We start from the raw sequence: 18915 nt of genomic DNA, 5'->3' as shown, positions 1-18915 counted from the left end.
GTGTAGTGCTCCCCTCCCTGTGTCCATGTGCTCTCATCGTTCAACACCCGCCTATGAGTGAGAACATGCGGTGTTTGATCTTCTGCTCCTCTGTCAGTTTGCTGAGAATGATGATGTAATTTATGTCCTTTCATGATTCTGTGTACTGAGGATAGGAACTCCTTTAAACAAGGATTGCTCAACCTCTCTCCTGTAGGGGTCGCTATGAGAGTAGCAGTCTGGCATCCTTCCTTTGCCGCCTAGCACCGTGTGGCATGACTTGGCACAATTTGCCTAAGGATTGTGAGATCTGGCTTGTTTTGATATTTTATTTTTCAGAGTGATATGAACTCTAAGTCCACCAAAAATTCTGCAGGGTCATAACTATGCATTCTTTTACTTTGATTCTGTGTATGCTGCACCTGTGCATTTTTTTTAAACCATGTATTTGGTGCATGGTTATTTTGGAGTTCTCATTATGCTCCATTTGCATATGACAAATATATACACATAGACACCATTTTAGCAGCTTTTGCAACATGAATGATGGTGGCTGAAACTTGGCCTTCTATAGGATCCCAGATGATTATTTAGTGGGGTTGTCACTCAGGACACTTACTGGCTTTCTCCAGTGCTCTTAAAAAATTGAATTGAGCCTGATGAGGTGCATCCCCTTGATTAAATGTTTTTCCTCCTGTGCAATCACCATTAGCTGTTTGGCTCCCATTCTGTATTCTTTTGAAGCAGCCCTGCATTGCAAATCAATATCTTTCTGAAAAGACAGTGTGTTGTGAATTGCCTGGACAGCATATGCATGGTTACTTTGGCTGCAATGCTGCTGCAGAGCCCGGTTACTCTGTCTTCCTGGGAACTCCACAGGCAAGTCCATCGTGTTTGGAAAAAAAAAAAAAATGGATTTTTTGGAGAAAATAATTGAGCTGTTAAAGCTATTGATACTGAATGTTATTATGTCCTGTGTGTTCTTCTGAACAATGTTTGATCTTATTCCACTGAGATTAGCTTCTCTTAGGTGATTTCCGGGTTTCTTTCTTTCTTTCTTTTTTTTTTTTTTTTTTTTGCTTGCTTTTGCATCCCCCTCTCTTGGTCGTAGTACGGCCGTACCATTTCAGCTTGCTAGTGCAGAAAGATGTGAATTCAGTTGCTGTATGAGCCTGGCCTGGTGCAAACACATTGCTAGAGACATGTTAAAGAGTTCCAGGTGAATCAAGCCTGAGGGAGACAACAGCAAAACGGTAAGACAGAACATGCTTAAAATTATAGCAGGGGTTTTAATTTGGAGCATCTCGGCAAGTCTGAATCCTGACTCACTCATTACAACTTAAAAAGGATTCATTTTATGCATGTCATTTTACTCACTTCCTTCTATTTAACTGCCAGAAACATCACAGATTGATACAGGGGGTATTTAAATTAAGGATCTGACTGGAGGTTACTCATGGGAGAGTCTTTTGAGGCTCCCGAGGCTACTGCTCGTAGTTTGTAAACACCAAGTAGCAGTGATAAGATGGGGAAAAGGTTTAACGACTGCTTCTTTGCCATATCAGAGTCTTATTTCTTCTGAAACTAGTCTTTATTTATTATAGCTGAAAGAGATCTTACAGATTGCTTTTGCTTGGCTATGCTTGGATAAATGCCCTCTGAGTCAAGCAAGTGAAGGACGAGAGACTACTTTTTCCATTTGAGTAAACTGATGTCTGTGAATTTAGCTGGATTGGATCTGAGTAGAATAAATATCTCTAATATATTAGGGATCTGGGGCTTCCTCCCTGCTCATCCTACTTCCTTCCCTTTTGGATCACAGAAATGCACCTGCTTTAAGTGTGTACTGCTGAGCAGAGGTCAGTGTGCTGGTATTTTGCATCATTACACCTGTAGTGGTTATGCTTTCATGTACAGAAGTGATAATTCTTCATGCAGTTCTGCTTGAAGTGCTAGCTCTAATAGTAGACTATTAGCATTTGGAATGCTAATGGAGAACCCCTGCATTCATGAAGGACCATGGTAGCAGGCAGCCTGCTCTAATGATGCTTACCTGCTTGTAAAGCAGATACAATTGAGAGATAGGAATGTAAACCTTGACATCTTCAGAGGCTGAATTTTTGTTTTCTCTGTTAATTGTCACATAGTTGACATATTTGATATGTTGGGGGTTTGAGCTTGAAGAACATGTTTTGGTATTGTTCAAAGTGAGATTAATCTATTACTTAGTCCTAGTGACTTTATATGGATCCACCTATTATTATATGGATGATCCTGACATCCTGAATGTTAAGGATGTCAGCATTTGAATTTTTGCTTTAAAAATATTCCGCTTGTGTATAGTTTAATTAACTTAGTAATTTATGTAAAATGTAAATATGTAGATGGTGAATGTTAGTTGAGAAAGTCATCAGTAGCTTGCATGTTGGCTGTAAGCCAGTTCTGTATAAATTTGCGATGTAAGTAAATTTAAGAAAGATCACCTGATTAGTTGGTAGGCTAATTGAGAGAAATATTGGTAACTTGTGGTTCACTATGAGTAAATTTCTTTAATGGTGCAGTGCTTCTATATTCATTCAATTATTTACTGTTGAGGTTGAACATTGATTTTGGGGAATGACTATTTGGATTTTCTTCAAAGTGATCAAATTTGCCTCTCTCTCTCTTTTTTTTTTTTTTTTAATANTTTTTTTTTTTTTTTTAATAATTTCCTTTCTATTTAGAAGATGTTGTGCCCTGCATTTACTGTTTCTTTTTCTGAGAATAATGTGTTCTAGCTGTTTATATTTTTACCTGTACTTTGTGTGAGTTATGGGGATTTTTTTTTCATCCTGGGCAAAAGTAATTGTACATTTGCAAAAAGTAATTTTTAAAAAGTGGAGCAATAATATGACATTGATTTTACAACCATATGATATTTTTTCTCATTCTGAAAATATTTATTAGCCACCTACTATGTGTTAAACATTGTAAGACATGCTATGAAAGAAGTACAGATGAAACAGTACCTTTTCCTGAAGGAGCTTAGATATCATTGTGTTGGTATTTTTCCCTGGAATATGCTCCATTATACTTTCTCATGAATAGTCAATTTGGTGCTTTTTAATCCTCTCCTGTTTAAAAGCATTTTTTTGTTGAACAAACATTTATGGAGTCTATTGTGAATAGTGGTGCATAAAACAGATCTGGTCCTGGTCCTTATGGAACTTATAGTCTACTACTTTTTTTTTTTTTTCCAGTTGAGCTGAGGGTCTGACTATGATGGTCAGGTTTGTCTTTAGCTCCCGAACTCAAGTGATCCCTGCTTTGGCCTTCCAAAGTACTGGGATTACAGGCATGAGTCACTGTTCCCAGCTACAGTTTACTTTTAAAAATATTTCAAAGAGAAAATCTGTGGCAAGTTTTTTATTTTTATTTTTTTCATTTTGGTAATTATGAAGGAGATACTGTATGCTTTGATATTTTTTATTGTGGTAAAATATACATAACATATAACTTGCCATTATTACCATCTTTAAGTTTACAATTCAGTGGCATTAAATATATTTACAGTGTTTTTAACCATCACCACTATCCTTTTTTTTTTTTTTTTTGAGACAGAGTTTCACTCTTGTTACCCAGGCGGTAGTGCCATGGCGCGATCTCGGCTCACCGCAACCTCCGCCTCCTGGGTTCAGGCAATTCTCCTGCCTCAACCTCTTGAGTAGCTGGGATTACAGGCACGTGCCACCATGCCCAGCTAATGTTTTGTATTTTTAGTAGAGACGGGGTTTCACCATGTTGACCAGGATGGTCTCGATCTCTTGACCTCGTGATCCACCCGCCTCGGCCCCCCAAAGTGCTGGGATTACAGGCTTGAGCCACCGCGCCCGGCCACCACTATCCTTTTTCAAAACTTTTTCATCAGCCCAAACAGAAATCCTACCCTGTCTTTATTAAATAGTAACTCCTCATTCCCTATCCACTACCCCTGGTAATCTTATTCCTTCTGTGTCTATGAGTTTGCCATTCTAGGTACCTTATAGTATATTTAATGAACTCATATATATTTTTCGTTTTGTCTGTGCACTGTTTTACTTAGTATGTTTTCAAGGTTTATCTATGTTGTAGCATGTATCAGAATTTCATTCCTTGATTAATTAATTCCTTCTTAATGCATTCCTTGATTTTTACATGGGAAAGACAGCAGTTTTCCTCATATGATGACATGAATCAAGTTTTTGTATAGGCGTGATGGTAGATACTTTAGATAATACTAAAGTAGCCTGTGGGAAAGGGTAAGGAATAAGGAATAGAAATGCACTGAGAGAAAGAGTTATGGATATATTATATTAAATATTAGATCCATATATTTATCTATGAATGCATTATATTATAATTGAGACGCTAAGATTTTCATGTCAATTCTTTGCTGATAGAGAGGAGCAATCAGCTGAAATAATTGAAAGCTGAGGCATGGCTTTTGTCATCATTAACATTTGAATTCACCCACTATGGCTTCTATCTCCTTACTCTATTTTACTTTGTAAGCAAAGGCTGATCATGTTGAGGTCTTCCTACAGAGTCACAGGCTCTTAGAGCTGGCAGGTACTTTAGAAATTGTGTTGTTTAATTGGTTCATTATCATTCATTAGCCAATGTGAGAGTGAAACTACTCAATCTCTTGCTGCCCACTGTGGGCCTTCTTTCTCTCCCTGGCCCTGTTTTCAGTGGAAACAACCAGAAAACCCCAGGTATTCTCTGAGTTTGGCAGAAATAGTAGAGGGTGTAAAATCGATGCTGTATTAAGAAGTTTTCCATTGGATGAGGTAAGCCTAGCTTCATCAATACAGCTTTCTGTTTCTCTGATTTCTTCCTGATACTGCTTCCATAAATCCAGATAGTTTTTCTGATGGGATCCTTTTTAGAAAGCCAAGTTAAGGCATCAGTGCTGTTCATTTATTTTCTATCAACCATTTTGACAGTTCTTCCACTGGGTCAGTCATCAGCTTATATCCATGTTTTTAACTCACTATCCAGGGACCTAACCATTTATAGAGGAGGAAGATTCAACACAGCAATATCTAATACCTGAGTCTTCCCAACTAAGCCTGCTCCATTTTAATGAGTCTTGCTTTCTGTCCCCCTATTTTTGTGTTATGGCCTGACTTTTATTATGAGACTGATTTATAATCAGATTAATCAAATGCATGTTAAATTTGAGTGGTAGGTTTTTGCAGAGAGAGGAAAGATGAGCCAGAAAACCTTAAAATACTGAGCAGTTGTTTTGCACAGCTTTGGAAGTACTTTTTTTTTTTTTTTTTTGCATTAGTAGAGATAAGAGAGAATGGAGAGAGTTGTAGATAATGTTGTTTTTCGTTTATTTCTCTCAGGATGTAAGACCCAGGGAACATACATGAAAGACAACTCAGTGGTCAAAAGCTTGAGCTTTTGTAGTCCTGTGATCAACCCCATCTCCTGTGTTTACTTTCTGTGTGGCCTTGGACATGTTACTTAATTCATGTGTGCCTCAATTTAACCGTCTGCAAAACTAATATTAGTTACCTTTCTTATGAGGCTGTTTAGAGGTTAATTGGGAAGCTATTTTTAAAGCACTTTCCATAGTAACTATTATGTAATAAGGGCTCAATAAAAGTTAGCCATCATCATCATTGCCATCTCGTCTAGAAATCCTTAATTTCCATCTTTCTTTTCTATCAGCTGCATTGTATCTTGCCCCAAATCCTTCTCTAGTTTGATTATAGAGCATATATAATTATTTCTTAGTGTTATTGAGTTTGAGTGGATAAAGCGAGGATGTAATAGAATGCTCCAATATCCTATTTTATCATCTGACAGACTTGGAAGGGTAAATGTTTTTTAGACTTACTTTTCTGCCCAGTACTCGTTTGCCCTTGCAGCTTATTCCTCAGATAAATGAAATCTTGTTAAAAATACAAAGTTGACAGTGAAATGCTTCTGGAAGCATTGGGGCTTGTTTTCACGTGACAGACAAACAGCAGGATTTGTGTATCCCACTGCTTTGCTCTATTCACCTTGGATATCTCAGTCAGGATTTGCTATTGACTTTTCTCAGCTATAGGAGATGTTTGCTGAACCGGCCTTCATGAAATAGTTAGGGATATTATTCGTGGATTACTGTCAAATTTATTATTGCTGAAATTTTAGCTCTTTACAATAGATGAACCAGTTGTTAAAGCGACATTGAAAGATACTTCCATTTTCTCCTCAAAGGCTCATTGTTCCCAGTGTTGCTCTTCATAAGCTCTGTGTGGTTAGTGACCCATATATGATTCTCTGAAAATGTTAAGAGCTTCAAAAGTCAATTCTATATTGAATGATGCCCTATATTTTCCTGAATTCTTTGATGGAGTTTGCATCTAGATTTATTTTATAAGAAGAAAAACATTAAACTTTATAACATCACTCTTGACATTAACCACTAAATTATTATCCAAGCACTAATAATGCATTTACGTTTTATTAAAAAGATGGTTATTGTAGATGAGGAGATGTGTGTCGTTTTATATAGCCATCTGTTTCAGAGTAACAGGATAGTACACAATTTTATTTCTCCTTTAGGGAAGGAATTTAAAAATATTTATAATCTTTATTTTTAAATGCTGCTCATATGGTTACCAGGGGGAAAGAATTCAGATCCTAAAGGATCAGTCATATCTCCAGTAGTGTTTTCTCTTCAGTTTTCATTTTTTAATGTTATTGCACCTTCTGGTTGCTGTCTCTTACACGAGGGACAGAATAGCAAGCTACAGATATTTGAAAGGTATAGACATGAAGGAAGAACTGGCCTGGTTTGGTACAAAGCAGCCAGGGGTGGTTTTAGTGAAACTCAAAAGTGAAACAAAACAGAATTCAGAAGTCACTTGAGGCTGTCTTTTGCACAGCCTTTGAGACAGATGACAGCTTCTGCAGTCCCTGTGATGTTTAAAAATATCCCTCAAACACGAAGCATATGTGTACAGGCAGAAAGTGTCTTGGACTGTATTATTGAGTTCGAGTGTATGAATCCGAGATCAGCCTCTTCTGTTTATTAGTAGTTAGTGCTTCTAACGTGGTAGAGGTTTTTAGTTTTAAATTAGCGTAGTTAACAGTGTAGTTAACTAAGCTTTGCCAGCTTAGTTCACACTGCTACATGATGTGGGGTCCTTTGGAAATACACTCTGGTTTCCCCTTCTCAGGTACATCCAAGGCAAAACCTATAAAAGAAAAGCTATATTTAAACCTGTAAATCGTGTGGGAGAGGGAGAAAAAGTTTTTATTTGCAGTAACAGACCTTTTCTTTTCTAGAATAAGAGCTTTAAGGAAATAGTGTCTCGATGAAGAAACTGGTTAGCCATGCATTATGAGCCACTTTGGGTAGCTTGATTTTTCTATTTTGTAGAGAATAGGTATTCCATCTCCCCAATGCAGCTATAGGAGTTTTCTAGCTTGGGAAATGCTGTGCTTTGTGGAATCTCAAAACAAAGTCACCTGCTCACTGTGCTTGGAGCTTCTCATCTCTTGTGTCCCATTTCTGAGCCCTTTGGCTATAAATGTTTTGGTAAGGGGTGGAGGGAATATACATATCAATTTTAATATTTCACCTTTTAACACATATCATTAGGTCATATGATAGGAATTCTGCACTCCTGACTCTGTCTTTTTTCCGTGGTGGCATTTTAACCAGCATATAATTGTGACTGTCAACTGGAAGTCAGAAAATGTACATAACTTCTTCTTTCTCTTGTTGACCTTTTTGGGATATTTAATATTTTTACTGGAAACAGTGTTTGAAAGACATCTCACCTGGCTTTCCACATAATCAGAGTAAGACTTAATATGGAGTGGGAAATGTTCAGTTATGCTATTTGGGCTAAAAGCTCCCTCACACACCCACACCAAAGAAGGACTGTTTTAGGATACATGGTACTCTTCACAAATGTAAGTTCCTTTTCAAATTTCTTTTCTGGATCCTGAGGTGACTTCCTTCTAAGTTTTTCCTCCAAAGCTACCAAATAAATTCTAGTAAGTGAAAAGCAAAGCAAGATTCTGAATTCAATTCTACGTAGGATAATTTTGTAGCAATTGTTTTTATAGATATGGTAGCCAGCAGCAAATCAATGTTCCTATATTAGAAACACATAAATTTATAAATTTCTATGCAGGAAGTAATGTCATATATGCTGCTGTCACCCATGTATGTTCTTCCTTCGTCACTTGTTACTCATTCCAGTCCCATTGCTGTTTACATTCATAAATATATGGGATGTATGATATATTATTGCAAATTTTATTTCAGAGCTCAAAATTATATTAAAGAGTTGTCTGATAACTACCGTGAACTTTTGTGATAAGTTTGAGTAAAATATGTTACCGAAGGAGTAGTGAAATTTTTATCACTCATTGTACACAGAGACTGAAACAAATTTTCCTCTCTAAATTTGTCCTCTCTCACAATCACAATCTCTTATTTGACCATAACAGCAGAATATATTATTACGTGGTTTAGAGCACCATGTCTCAAACTTTTAGGGGCACACAAATCACCCAAAGATCTTTTTAAAATTCAGATTCTGACTCAGTAGAACTGCAGTGGGTCTGAGATCTCAGGTGATGCCTGTGCTGCCAGCCTGCAAGCAGCAAGGGGTTAGCTTTTCCAGATTAAATTCTGGTCCGCAAAGCTAACCACTTCCTGAAAAACTTGTGCAGACAACTAATAATAGGTCTGGTAATTCTACCCTTACTACGAGTGTTCATTAAAACCTTACGTTAAATTTATCATTATGATTTGGACAAAGCGAAGAACCTAGAGGTCAGGAAATACAGGCATCTGCCTATACAAGCCTGCAAGCAAAGCTGTGTCTCATCTGAAGTATGTAATTACCACAGAATAGAAAGCAACCAAATAAAATTATTTTAGCAACATATACCAAAGCTTAAGCTTCTGGAAGGACTACCTAATTTTACATGATAGAATTAACAAAACAGTCATCAAACCTATTAATGGCAAGCATTGAAGTCCAGTAAAGGCTGTAACAAAACTGTAATCACTGAAGCAGCATAAAGGAATGTAGTGTCTTCAAGAGTTCTCCATTCAGCTGTGTCCACTAGCTGATGAATTCAGGATTTAAGTGAAATTAGGTCAGCTGCCAAAGAAACCATTTAGTAGAAAAATAAGCATTTTAAAAACTAAATCGCAATATTAGACATTGAATTCTGATGAATGGAAACGTCTGGTGAAGTGTTTTCATGACTGGAAAAGATCTCAACTCAGAAGATACCTTGTTTTTAATGCAGTTTCTCAGGACTAATTTTTTTTAATGGCCTATTTTTAGTTACAGGGGAAGCTTATAATTAGTAAAACAATCCATCATTGAGTAAATATTAACAGAACTACTTCATGCCCAGTCTTTTGTGCTTTGGAAACACTAAAGAAATAGAAGATATGGTTTGTGTGCTCAAGGTGTTTACAGTCAGGTCATGGAAATACAAACACATGAGAAACAGTGCTTGGCAAAGACAGAGCTCCACCCACCCCACCAAAATAAACCAAACACATATAAACAAATTCCACAGTAGCTTATATAAGGATAGAAGACAATGTATATTTCAGAGTGAACTTTTAACTTTTAATCTAAAAATGATGTAGTTTGTAGTGAGGGCATTTGTGGTTGTGACGGTGACAATGATATAAGGGCAGGACTAGCATTTAGTAGACAGAACCATGGTTGACAAACATTCTGTATTGTGTACTGTTGTGCAAATACTGCACCCAAATAATTTTCAGCTAAAATGCCCAGGGCACCACCACTGAGAAACAGTGCCAGGATGTCAGAATTAAGGAAAATCTGAAAAGACTGGAGACATCAAGAGAAGTATATTCATAGTATGTACCTGTCTTTGTCCTTTCTAAATCCTAAAATTCTAAGGGAAAGTGGAACACAAAAGGAAGCACAAAGAAGCACAAGTAAGTGACCTTACTAGTTGTGCCCTTACTAGTTGATCTATCTAAAATTATTTACCAGCTGCAACTGCTGCGTAGAGTTCATAGTAGAAAATTAGCACTAAAACAGACCTGTATCATTTTACAGATGAGAAGACTGAAAACCAGAGAATTTAAGTAGCTTGTTTTGAGTCACTTAGTTCTGACTTCTGTGGGCAGTAAGTTTGCATGTATATTAGGTAATGTTTTGAAGGTGATTTTAGGTAAGATGTTGGTTCGAAGCTGTAAGTAAAAAACATATTCATGCATATATCCTTCTGTATGCATACATATCTTTGCTCCTTGTAGCCACTCTTACTGCCATCTCTATGTATACGTGCACATGTACTATTAGAAAATAGGGAGACAGCAGGCAAAGAGAGGAAAACGTACTTTTGGATTGGACAGATTTAAGTTATAGATGAAGGCAGTCATCATTGGTTATGATTCTAGTGGCAATGATTCTGATTCTTCCTACCCCCTCTTCCATCCAAAACTCTTGTGCATCTCTCCTTAATAGCTGAAATTGCTTTTATAAGGGAGGAAATTTTTGTTAGGTAATGCTTAAAGTTCAGGTAATTCTGAGAGAGGTAGTACTCTGACTTAAGTGCTCAAAAACTTATAAATGACTGATGATGGTTTTTTATTGGGATCAGATTTTGAGAGAAGATTTTGAGTAGGATAAAGCCATCAGGTCCTCCTGGGGTATTGGACAAAGGGAAAAAAATGAGAGATTGTCAAGATTTTTGCTTATTTCATAGTTTTGCATTGGACCTGTGATGGATATTCCTTTCATGAATATCAAAAGAACATGACCTAGCTTCAGCCTGATGCATGATACATATTTGCTGTGGGTTAACTTAGAGTCTTTTAAACCAATTCTTTTCCAGTGTCTGCCTTCAACTATGAGTGTGGAGTGAAGTAGTAGAGAGATCATACTCTGAACCCAGTAAAATGCTGATCACCGGAAAATGGGTGATTCAAAGGGACAATTTTCAGCCCGAATGAATTCACTTGAAATGAATGCCAACCTTAACTGAATTAAGTTGTGCTCTTTCAAATCCACTGCTGTGAGTCCAATAGACAGTTGTCTGGATTTTACATAGCTCTAAGCTAAAATCGTAGGTCAAACTGGCTTTTGGAGCCTCTAACACTGTTTGAATTTCTAACAATTTTTACTCAGTTTTGAGTTTGCCAGCAAATGAACAAGGTCTATTAATAATGAGTGGACCAAATTAATTGCTTCAGGTGAATATCTGTATGTGTGGGTGCATCTCAAAGCAAGTTTGAAATTCTAGCTTCTATTGAATTTATTGGAAAAAAAAGAGAAGATATTTATTTTGGTATTTGTGATGATTTTTTCTTTTTATCTGTTTTCTAATACCACAAGATATCCCTGCTTATGTGATTTTTGTTACTTCAGTTTCTAAATGGAACAAGTTGTATAAAAAAGTGCAGTCATGGAGAAAACTATTCTTAGTTCTCATTAATATTAGAATGCCTTGTTTTCACACAGTACTGACAGCATAGCTGTCTACTGCAATTTGCCTTGGGCAGAGGTACCAAAGGTGTTTCTTCTGGCCCCATGATTTGAGAAAACCACTTTTTTAACCTGTGGAAGTTCCTTATTTTTCCATGAGTTAAGGAACACATCTTTACTGGACTCTTCAAGAGGAGACTTGAAGGGAAAGGTACTTTGGGAGGGCTATAAAATGAACATAAGGCATAATCCTTGCCCTGTAGAGGAAATAGATTGTTGAGATTAAAGTATCACAAAAAGAATAATTATAATCTAAGGTCTACAAAATATTGGAGCAGACTAAATTCACTGAAGTGAATTCTTAATAAAGGATTGGTCTGAGTGGGTGAGATTTAATCAAGTGCTTCTAGGCAAAGACAATTTTTGAGACAAGTCATGGCTTGGTGGGAGGGAGGTTTTTTAGACTGAGGGCACTAAGAAAGCATGTGTGAAGGACATTGAAGCTGGTGGACAATGCATAGAATGTCCAGCGGTCTCCTGTGTCCAGAATGTTCACAGCTCATGGCCTAAGTATATGGCCAAGTGTCCACATCTTTAAGAATATATGTAGCTAAGAAATGTAATTTTGAAAACCAATTTGTTTCTATTTAAGCACTGATTAGTGACCTATTTAAATTTCCTTAATGTCATATACTAATTTAGTGTGACTATTTTGCCATATTCTAGATACTTTTAAACAAAGAAAACATATAAATGTAATTATTGCAAATTATATTATGTTACTATACTTACACTTATCAACACTGTGGGTTTATGTAATCTTATTATTTCTCTATTCCTTTTTATACCTTTCTAGGATTATAGATCTGCTTGTATAGATATCTTCCAGTGGGTTGAGTAATAATATTTTTGTGTCTTTTTGGGGTCATGTAATCTTTACAGGGCCACAAGTAACAGAATCCCTTCTCAGAACAGCCACGGTTACAGGATCTGAGTTGTTGACTGTTGGGGTCCTGGACGCTTTTTTCAAGTCAGAGATTCACATCTGAGTCACAGGTTGGCAGTCAAGTTGAGTTTTCTTTTTAAGGGTTAAATTTCATAGGTGTCATTAAAATTTAACTTACTTAAGAAATGCTTTCCACACTGGTTCACATAGGTTTTCTTTTTAATCTTGTTTCTCTTCACCAGATGTGTACTTTATAATACGTTGCTTAGGCAACATCACCTGCCCTTTAGCCTGTTGCATTACATCCACCCACCTGGTCTGCTGTCACTGGAACATGCTGTGTTGCTTTTCTTTTTACATTCATGCTGCCCTGATCATTCTTTCCAGTCCTTGATATAGTTCCTGGGCACTTTTTTTCTTGCACTACTTGGCTTACTCACAATTCTGTGTCTTAAAACCAACCATATCATATTATATTCATCTTTCTTTTATATTATAGCTGCCATTTATACTAACTTTTGCCCTTTATACTAACATTTCTCTTTTGAAATCATAATGAACTGATGGTCTTTCAACAACTCAGCTTGTTCTCTTCAACCATACTTTTATATTTCCTTTTGATGCTCAAATAAATAATCATAGTTTGGTCTGTGGGAGCTCCTTTAGGCAGATTCCTCTGTCCTTCTGGCACGATCCCTGACATTTTTGAAAGAATGCTAGTTTTCTGGTAACAGCTGGATGTTTCCTGGCTCTTTCACACTTCCTGCCCTGTGAGCTGGAATCTGTTACTTTCCAAAGGTTTCTTCCTTTCCTTACTAGAGAATTGGAACAGAGGCCAAAATCTGGGCACTAGGGGTACACATGAAAGTTAGTAGTGGATAAAAGGGCTACTGTTTGGTAGTTGGAAAAATCTGTGTTTTTGAGGTGTGGGTTCTCAGTGATTTTTTTTTTTTTCCAATTTGACATTCCATACTTATGTCTCTGAGTTTTTTAATATGTGAGGTTTTACCTTTTACTAAGACCTTTTGCTACACTGACCATAAGCATTTTGCTGTGGGCAGATTCTATTTGGGGTGGGGAGCATTTATTCAGATTGCTGACAAGTTGATACAAACATTCAACTGTATACTTGTATGCAGGGGAATAGCACCAGTGTATACTCTGTCCTCCAGAGTCCCCTTTAATTGCTAAGACCCAGGCTGCTCGCTTTTCTCTTCATGCACCCTGGATACTTAAATAATTTTATTCTAAGAGCTGCCAGAAATTGTAGCTTTCTCTGGGGAATAAGGACTGTTCTCATTTCACCTATCTTTTGTCCTTCTCTAAATCAGACCCTTTGTTGTTCTATTCAGGGTTTGGAGGGCGAACTGCAGGACAAGCCTGTGAAGTCAGCAAGGCTAATTCCCAATTCCCCTTATCATTATGAAGGGCCTGGATTCTGCTTTCTGTTGTATTCGTGGTTAACAGAGATGGTCAGATCATGTTTAAGTAGTTTGTCCCAAATATTGGAAACTTGAAACTTCTCCAGAATAGTTACTTTACCTGATGTGGAAAACTCAAGTGTGGATTACTTTCCTGGATAAAGATGCATGCACAAAGCAGGTGCCAGGACTTTATTATTCACTCACACCTGGGTGAATACCCAGTATAAATTGTGTACAAACTTAATTATGTGGAGAACTTGTTAATAAGTTTTATAATATTAATGGAGTTAGGTTGTACAGAAACATCTGAATATTTGTTCATATATTGATAGCCATGAGAATCATTGCTTGTTTTCGGCTCGATCTGATATAGTGTATCAAATTCGGAACCTGGTATCTGCAAGTGTCGGTTAGAACATTCTATTCAACTTTCAAAGTATTAGAAGCAATTTCAGTAAAATGGGTATATTAGTTTTCTATTGCTGTGTAACACATTACCACAAACTTACTGACTTACTGTCTCACAGCTTCTGTAGGTGAGAAGTCTGGGCATGGATGGTGTAGCTGGTTTCTTTGCTGGAGATCTCACTGGGCTGAAATTAAGGTGTTAATCAAGATTGTAGTTCTCATCTGGGGCTTAGTGTTCTCTTACAAGCTCAGTAATTGTTGGCAGAACTGATTTGATTGTTGTTGTATGACAGTGGTCCCCATTTTCCTGCCAGTTGTCAGGTAGCAGCCAATCTCACCTCCAAGAAACTGCCAGCCTGGAAGTTCTGTGCCATGTGGTCTCATGGGCAGGTCACAGCATGAATCCGTGCTTCTTTCCAGCTACGCAGATCACATGTCTCTGACTTTCTTTCATGCCACTAGCTGAAGAAAATGCTCTGCTTTAAAAGGGTTCACCTGCTTAGGTAAGGCCTACTAGGGGCAATCTCCCATTTGCCTATAACACAGCATAATCATGAGAAATCTCATTATAGTCACACACAAAGGAATGGGGACTATTCATGGGGATATTGAGTCATTTTGGAATTCTGCCTATCACAATGAACTTGCAGTTAAAAAAACTTTTGTTGATAGTGTACTATGAATAAATGTATTATTTTCATGTTAAGATTACTATTTTTTGACAGTAGTTTTCAGGGAATAAATGTCTCAAAGTTTCATCTCTCTTAGCAAGAAAGTCTGAAGATTACTTATTCAGATTACTGATTTACTAATTCAACAAAATCTTACTGAGCTTTATTGTGATCCAGGCAATGAGCACAGCACTGTAAGAAAAGAATGTAATAACATAGACAACATCCTTGTTTGCCTGGAACTAGATAAGAAGAACTAACTAGTAAGAAATGTGTTTTGAGTGTAGCAAGTAAAATTACGACCATAGATAAGTGTACATAAAAGTACATTGTTTCCAAGAAGATTGTTTTAAGTTGAATCTTCTTCTCTTCCCTTCCCTGCCCTTCCCACCTTCCCCCTTTTCCCTTTTCCTTTTTTTTTTTTTTCTTTCTTTTTCCTCCCTTTCCCCTTTTGAGACAGGGTCTCACTATGTTGCCCAGGCTGGAGTACATGGAGTATAGTGGCACGGTCTCTGCAGTTCACTGCAGCCTTGCCCTCCTTAGCTCAAGAGAACTGCCCATCTCAGCCTCCTGAGTAGCTGGGACTATAGGCATGCACCATCACACCTGGTTAATTTTTGTATTTGTTTTGTAGAGACAGAGTTTTTCCATGTTGCCCAGGTTGGTCTCGAACTCCTGAGCTCAAATGCTTCACCCGCCTCAGTCTCCCAAAGTGCTGGGACTACATGTGTGCATCACCATGCCCAGCCAAGTTGATTGTTTTCTACTTTTATTTTGTCATTTGCTAGTAGATAGAAAAATGATAAACTTGAAATGTTTAAGAATATTTATTGGAAATATTTTAAGTTGAGAAACTTCTCTCAAAAATTAGGAAAAGGCTGCCACTCTTCGGTCTTAATGATAGTATACTTTAGAGACTCTGGTTTTTCACAGGTGCATAGTTTTCACTGACTTTTACAATTATCAAGTGTGCCACAATCATATCCATTAAATGAGAGGCTACCTGACTTAAAACATATATTGTAAGGCTGTTAAGGCATGAAGATGGAGAGATAGCTGTACTTGCAGTAGATTCTGTAACAGTTTCTCTTAAGTTGTATAGGCTCAGAGAACCATCAGAATTTCTAATTGAAGCTCCTCTCTTTCCTGAAGCCAGCAAATGACTTTGTGAATCTTAGCTTTGCCAGAACCAGTAGCATAAAGGTCAGCAAGTGAAAGGCGTTTATGAATTTATATGATAACATGTACTAGTTAAGAAATAAGTTCATTGTTTTAGCTTTGATGGTGCCCTTAGATGACATACTGAAGCAACATTTGTCATCTCACCTTTTTTTTTCCTTTGAGATGGTCTTACTCTGTTACCCAGGCTGAAGTTCAATGGCACAATCATGGCTCACTGCAGCCTTGACCTCCTGGACTCAATTGATCCTCCTGCCTCAGCCTCCTGAGTAGCTGTGACTACAAGCACGTGCAACCACATCAAGCTAATTTTTGTATTTTTTGTAGAGATGGGGTTTTATCATGTTGCCTAGGCCAGTCTCAAACTCCTGGGCTCAAGTGATCCTCCCACTTCAGCTTCCAAAGTGCTGAGATTACGCATAAGCCACCATACCCAGTCTGTCATCTGACTTTTGCTGATTTTTTTCTCTTCTGTGGCTATGCTGGTATATACTACAAAGCTATACCACACTGTGAGTTTCCCCCCATATATTTTGTTAGAAGTAATTGTTTTCTCTCTGATATACTTGAATTTCCTAATATGGTTCAAAGACCTTAAGTAAAAAATGCAAAATAGTGTCAAAATTAGCTCCATATTCTTCTTGGCAGAACCAAGAGGTGTTTTTGTGGGGTTTGTTTCCTTGTTCTGACTTTCAAGAGCAGAGTGAGAGTACAAACATGTCATTATTTCCCCATTACCCATGTATCAATTAAGTCTTTATTATTATCGTTTTATATGCATTTATCACTTTACTTGATTTAAATATGTATGTATAAATTTCCTTTTAATTAAGAACTTACTAATATTTTATGGCTGAAACAAAGATTAACTTTTTCCTGAAAGTGTCACAGTAAATTTTAAGACACTGGAGTTAGTGCCTCTCTTTTGTTGTTTTCCTTTTAGTTTTTGTATCTCTCAGCCATGTTTTATAGTTTCTATGTAAAGATCTTTTACATCTTTTGTCATATTTATCACTTAATATTTTATATTGCTTGATGCTGTTATGAATGTAGTTTTTAAAATTCCAATTTCTGATTGTTTGTTGTATCTAGAAATACAAGTGATTTTTAAATATTGATCTTGTATTTTGCACACTTGATAAAAAGTCACTAGTTCTAGTAGCTTAAAAAATAGATTTGACCAGACTTTCTTCATAGATTATCATGTCTTCTGTGAAGAGTATTTTATTTCTTTCTTTTTAATGTGAATGGCTTTATTTATTTTTCTTGGTTTATTGTATTTTCTAGAACTTAAAATACAATGTTAAATCAAAGTTGTCAAAATGTATATCCTTGGCTTGTTCCTGTTTTTAGGTGAAAAGCATTTAGTTTCTCACCCTTAAGTATGATGTTACCTGTAATTTTTTGGTAGATGCTCTCTATCAGGTTGAGGAAGTTTTACTCTGTTTTTAGTTGGTTGAGAGTTTTTATCATGAAAGGATGCTGAATTTATCAAATGCTTTTTCTGGGTCTATTGAGATGATCGTATGATTTGTAAAAAACTGTGTGCTAGTTATCTATTGTTTCATAACAAATTATCCCATAACTTAACATTTTAAAACAACAAACATTTAAAAAATCTTAGTCCCTATGGGTCTCCTGCAGATGCTCCTTAGCTGGCTCAGGGTCTCTTATGAGATTCCAGTCAAGCACAAAGCTGGAGCTGTGGTTGCTCCTGAAAACTTGACTCACAAGGTTATTTGTATGCCCTAGTCCTTCTGCACACGTGCCTCTCCATAGGGTTGCCTCATGGCATGGCAGCTGACTTTCCCCAGGTCTAGTGATCTAAGAGAAGAAACCTAAGGCAGAGAGCACCAAAACAGAAGAAACATTTTCTTATAATATTTTCTCAGAAGCAGTATCCTACGATTTTTGCCATATCGCCTTTATTGGATACAAGTCAACAAATGCAGCCCACACTCAAGAGCTGGGTATTACATAAAAGTGTGAATACTTAGAAGTGGGCGTTATTGAGAGCCATCTTAGAGACTGCCTACCACTGTATTTTAAAATGGTGAATTACACATTTGTGAATGTTAAGCCAACCTTGCATTCCTGGGATTAGTGTGACATTGTCATAATTTACTATCTTTTAAAAATATGTTACTGCATTCAATTTGTTGAAGATGTACTGGTAATTTTTTGTATCTGTGTTCATGAGAGAGATTGAGCTGTAGTTTCCTTATAATGTTTTTGTGTGGGTTTGGTGTTGAAATGACACTGGCCTTATGAAATGAATTGGGAAGCATAGCCTCCTCATCAATATTTTGAAAGGGTTTCTGTACAATAGATGTTATTTCTTCCTTTAATGTTTGGTTTAACTCCACCAGTGGTGCCATCTGGCCCTGGCATTGCTTGTGATAAGGTTTTTGACCACAAATTCAGTTCTTGTCACAGACCAAGGCCTATCCAAGTTATCTATATATGTTTTTTTTTTTTTTTTTAAACGGAGTGAGCTTTGGTAGTTTTTGTTTTTCAAAGAATTTCTTTCATCTAAATTCCAGAATTTACTGGCATAATGATGTTTATAACATTTGTAGACAATCTGTAGTGATGTCACTTCTCCCATTCCTGATAGTAATATTGGCAATGCATATTTTCTACTATTTTTTTTCTTTTATCTATCTGGCTAGAGGTTTATCATTTAAAAAGCATCTTCTCTGAAAACTGGCTTTTGGTTTTATTGATTTTCTGCTTTCTATTTCATTTATATCCACTTTCTTACTTATTATTTCAGCCTTCTCCTTATTTTGCTTTATATTTGCTCTTTTTTTTTTTTTTTTTTTTTTTTTTTTTTTTTTTTTTTT

General features: G+C 36.7%; 1 protein-coding gene across 8 annotated transcripts in view; it reads left to right on the top strand.

The window, feature by feature from the left end:
• CDK14 (cyclin dependent kinase 14) overlaps positions 1-18915 on the top strand; it is a 613351-nt gene that overhangs the window by 152917 nt on the left and 441519 nt on the right. Inside the window, exons 1-2 of one of the 8 annotated variants that reach the window (XM_037741318.1) lie at positions 1067-1232; positions 12384-12497. The exons of 4 other annotated variants lie outside the window; for them this stretch is intronic. Coding sequence is in view for 1 of the 4 variants with exons in the window: in XM_037741317.1 (XP_037597245.1) it covers positions 790-858 (69 nt within the window). In the remaining 3 variants the exon portion in view is untranslated. Of the gene's footprint in view, positions 1-534; positions 859-972; positions 1233-1412; positions 1839-12383; positions 12498-18915 lie in introns of those variants that run through there. 3 more of the 8 variants (XM_037741317.1, XM_017536528.2, XM_037741320.1) reach the window with 3 other exon arrangements.

The sequence above is a fragment of the Cebus imitator genome, unplaced genomic scaffold (genome assembly GCF_001604975.1).
Source record: "Cebus imitator isolate Cc_AM_T3 unplaced genomic scaffold, Cebus_imitator-1.0 Scaffold98, whole genome shotgun sequence".
Taxonomy (NCBI): domain Eukaryota; kingdom Metazoa; phylum Chordata; class Mammalia; order Primates; family Cebidae; genus Cebus; species Cebus imitator.
The sequence above is the reverse complement of the archived record's forward strand: the minus strand, read 5'-3'. Positions and strand labels throughout refer to the sequence as shown.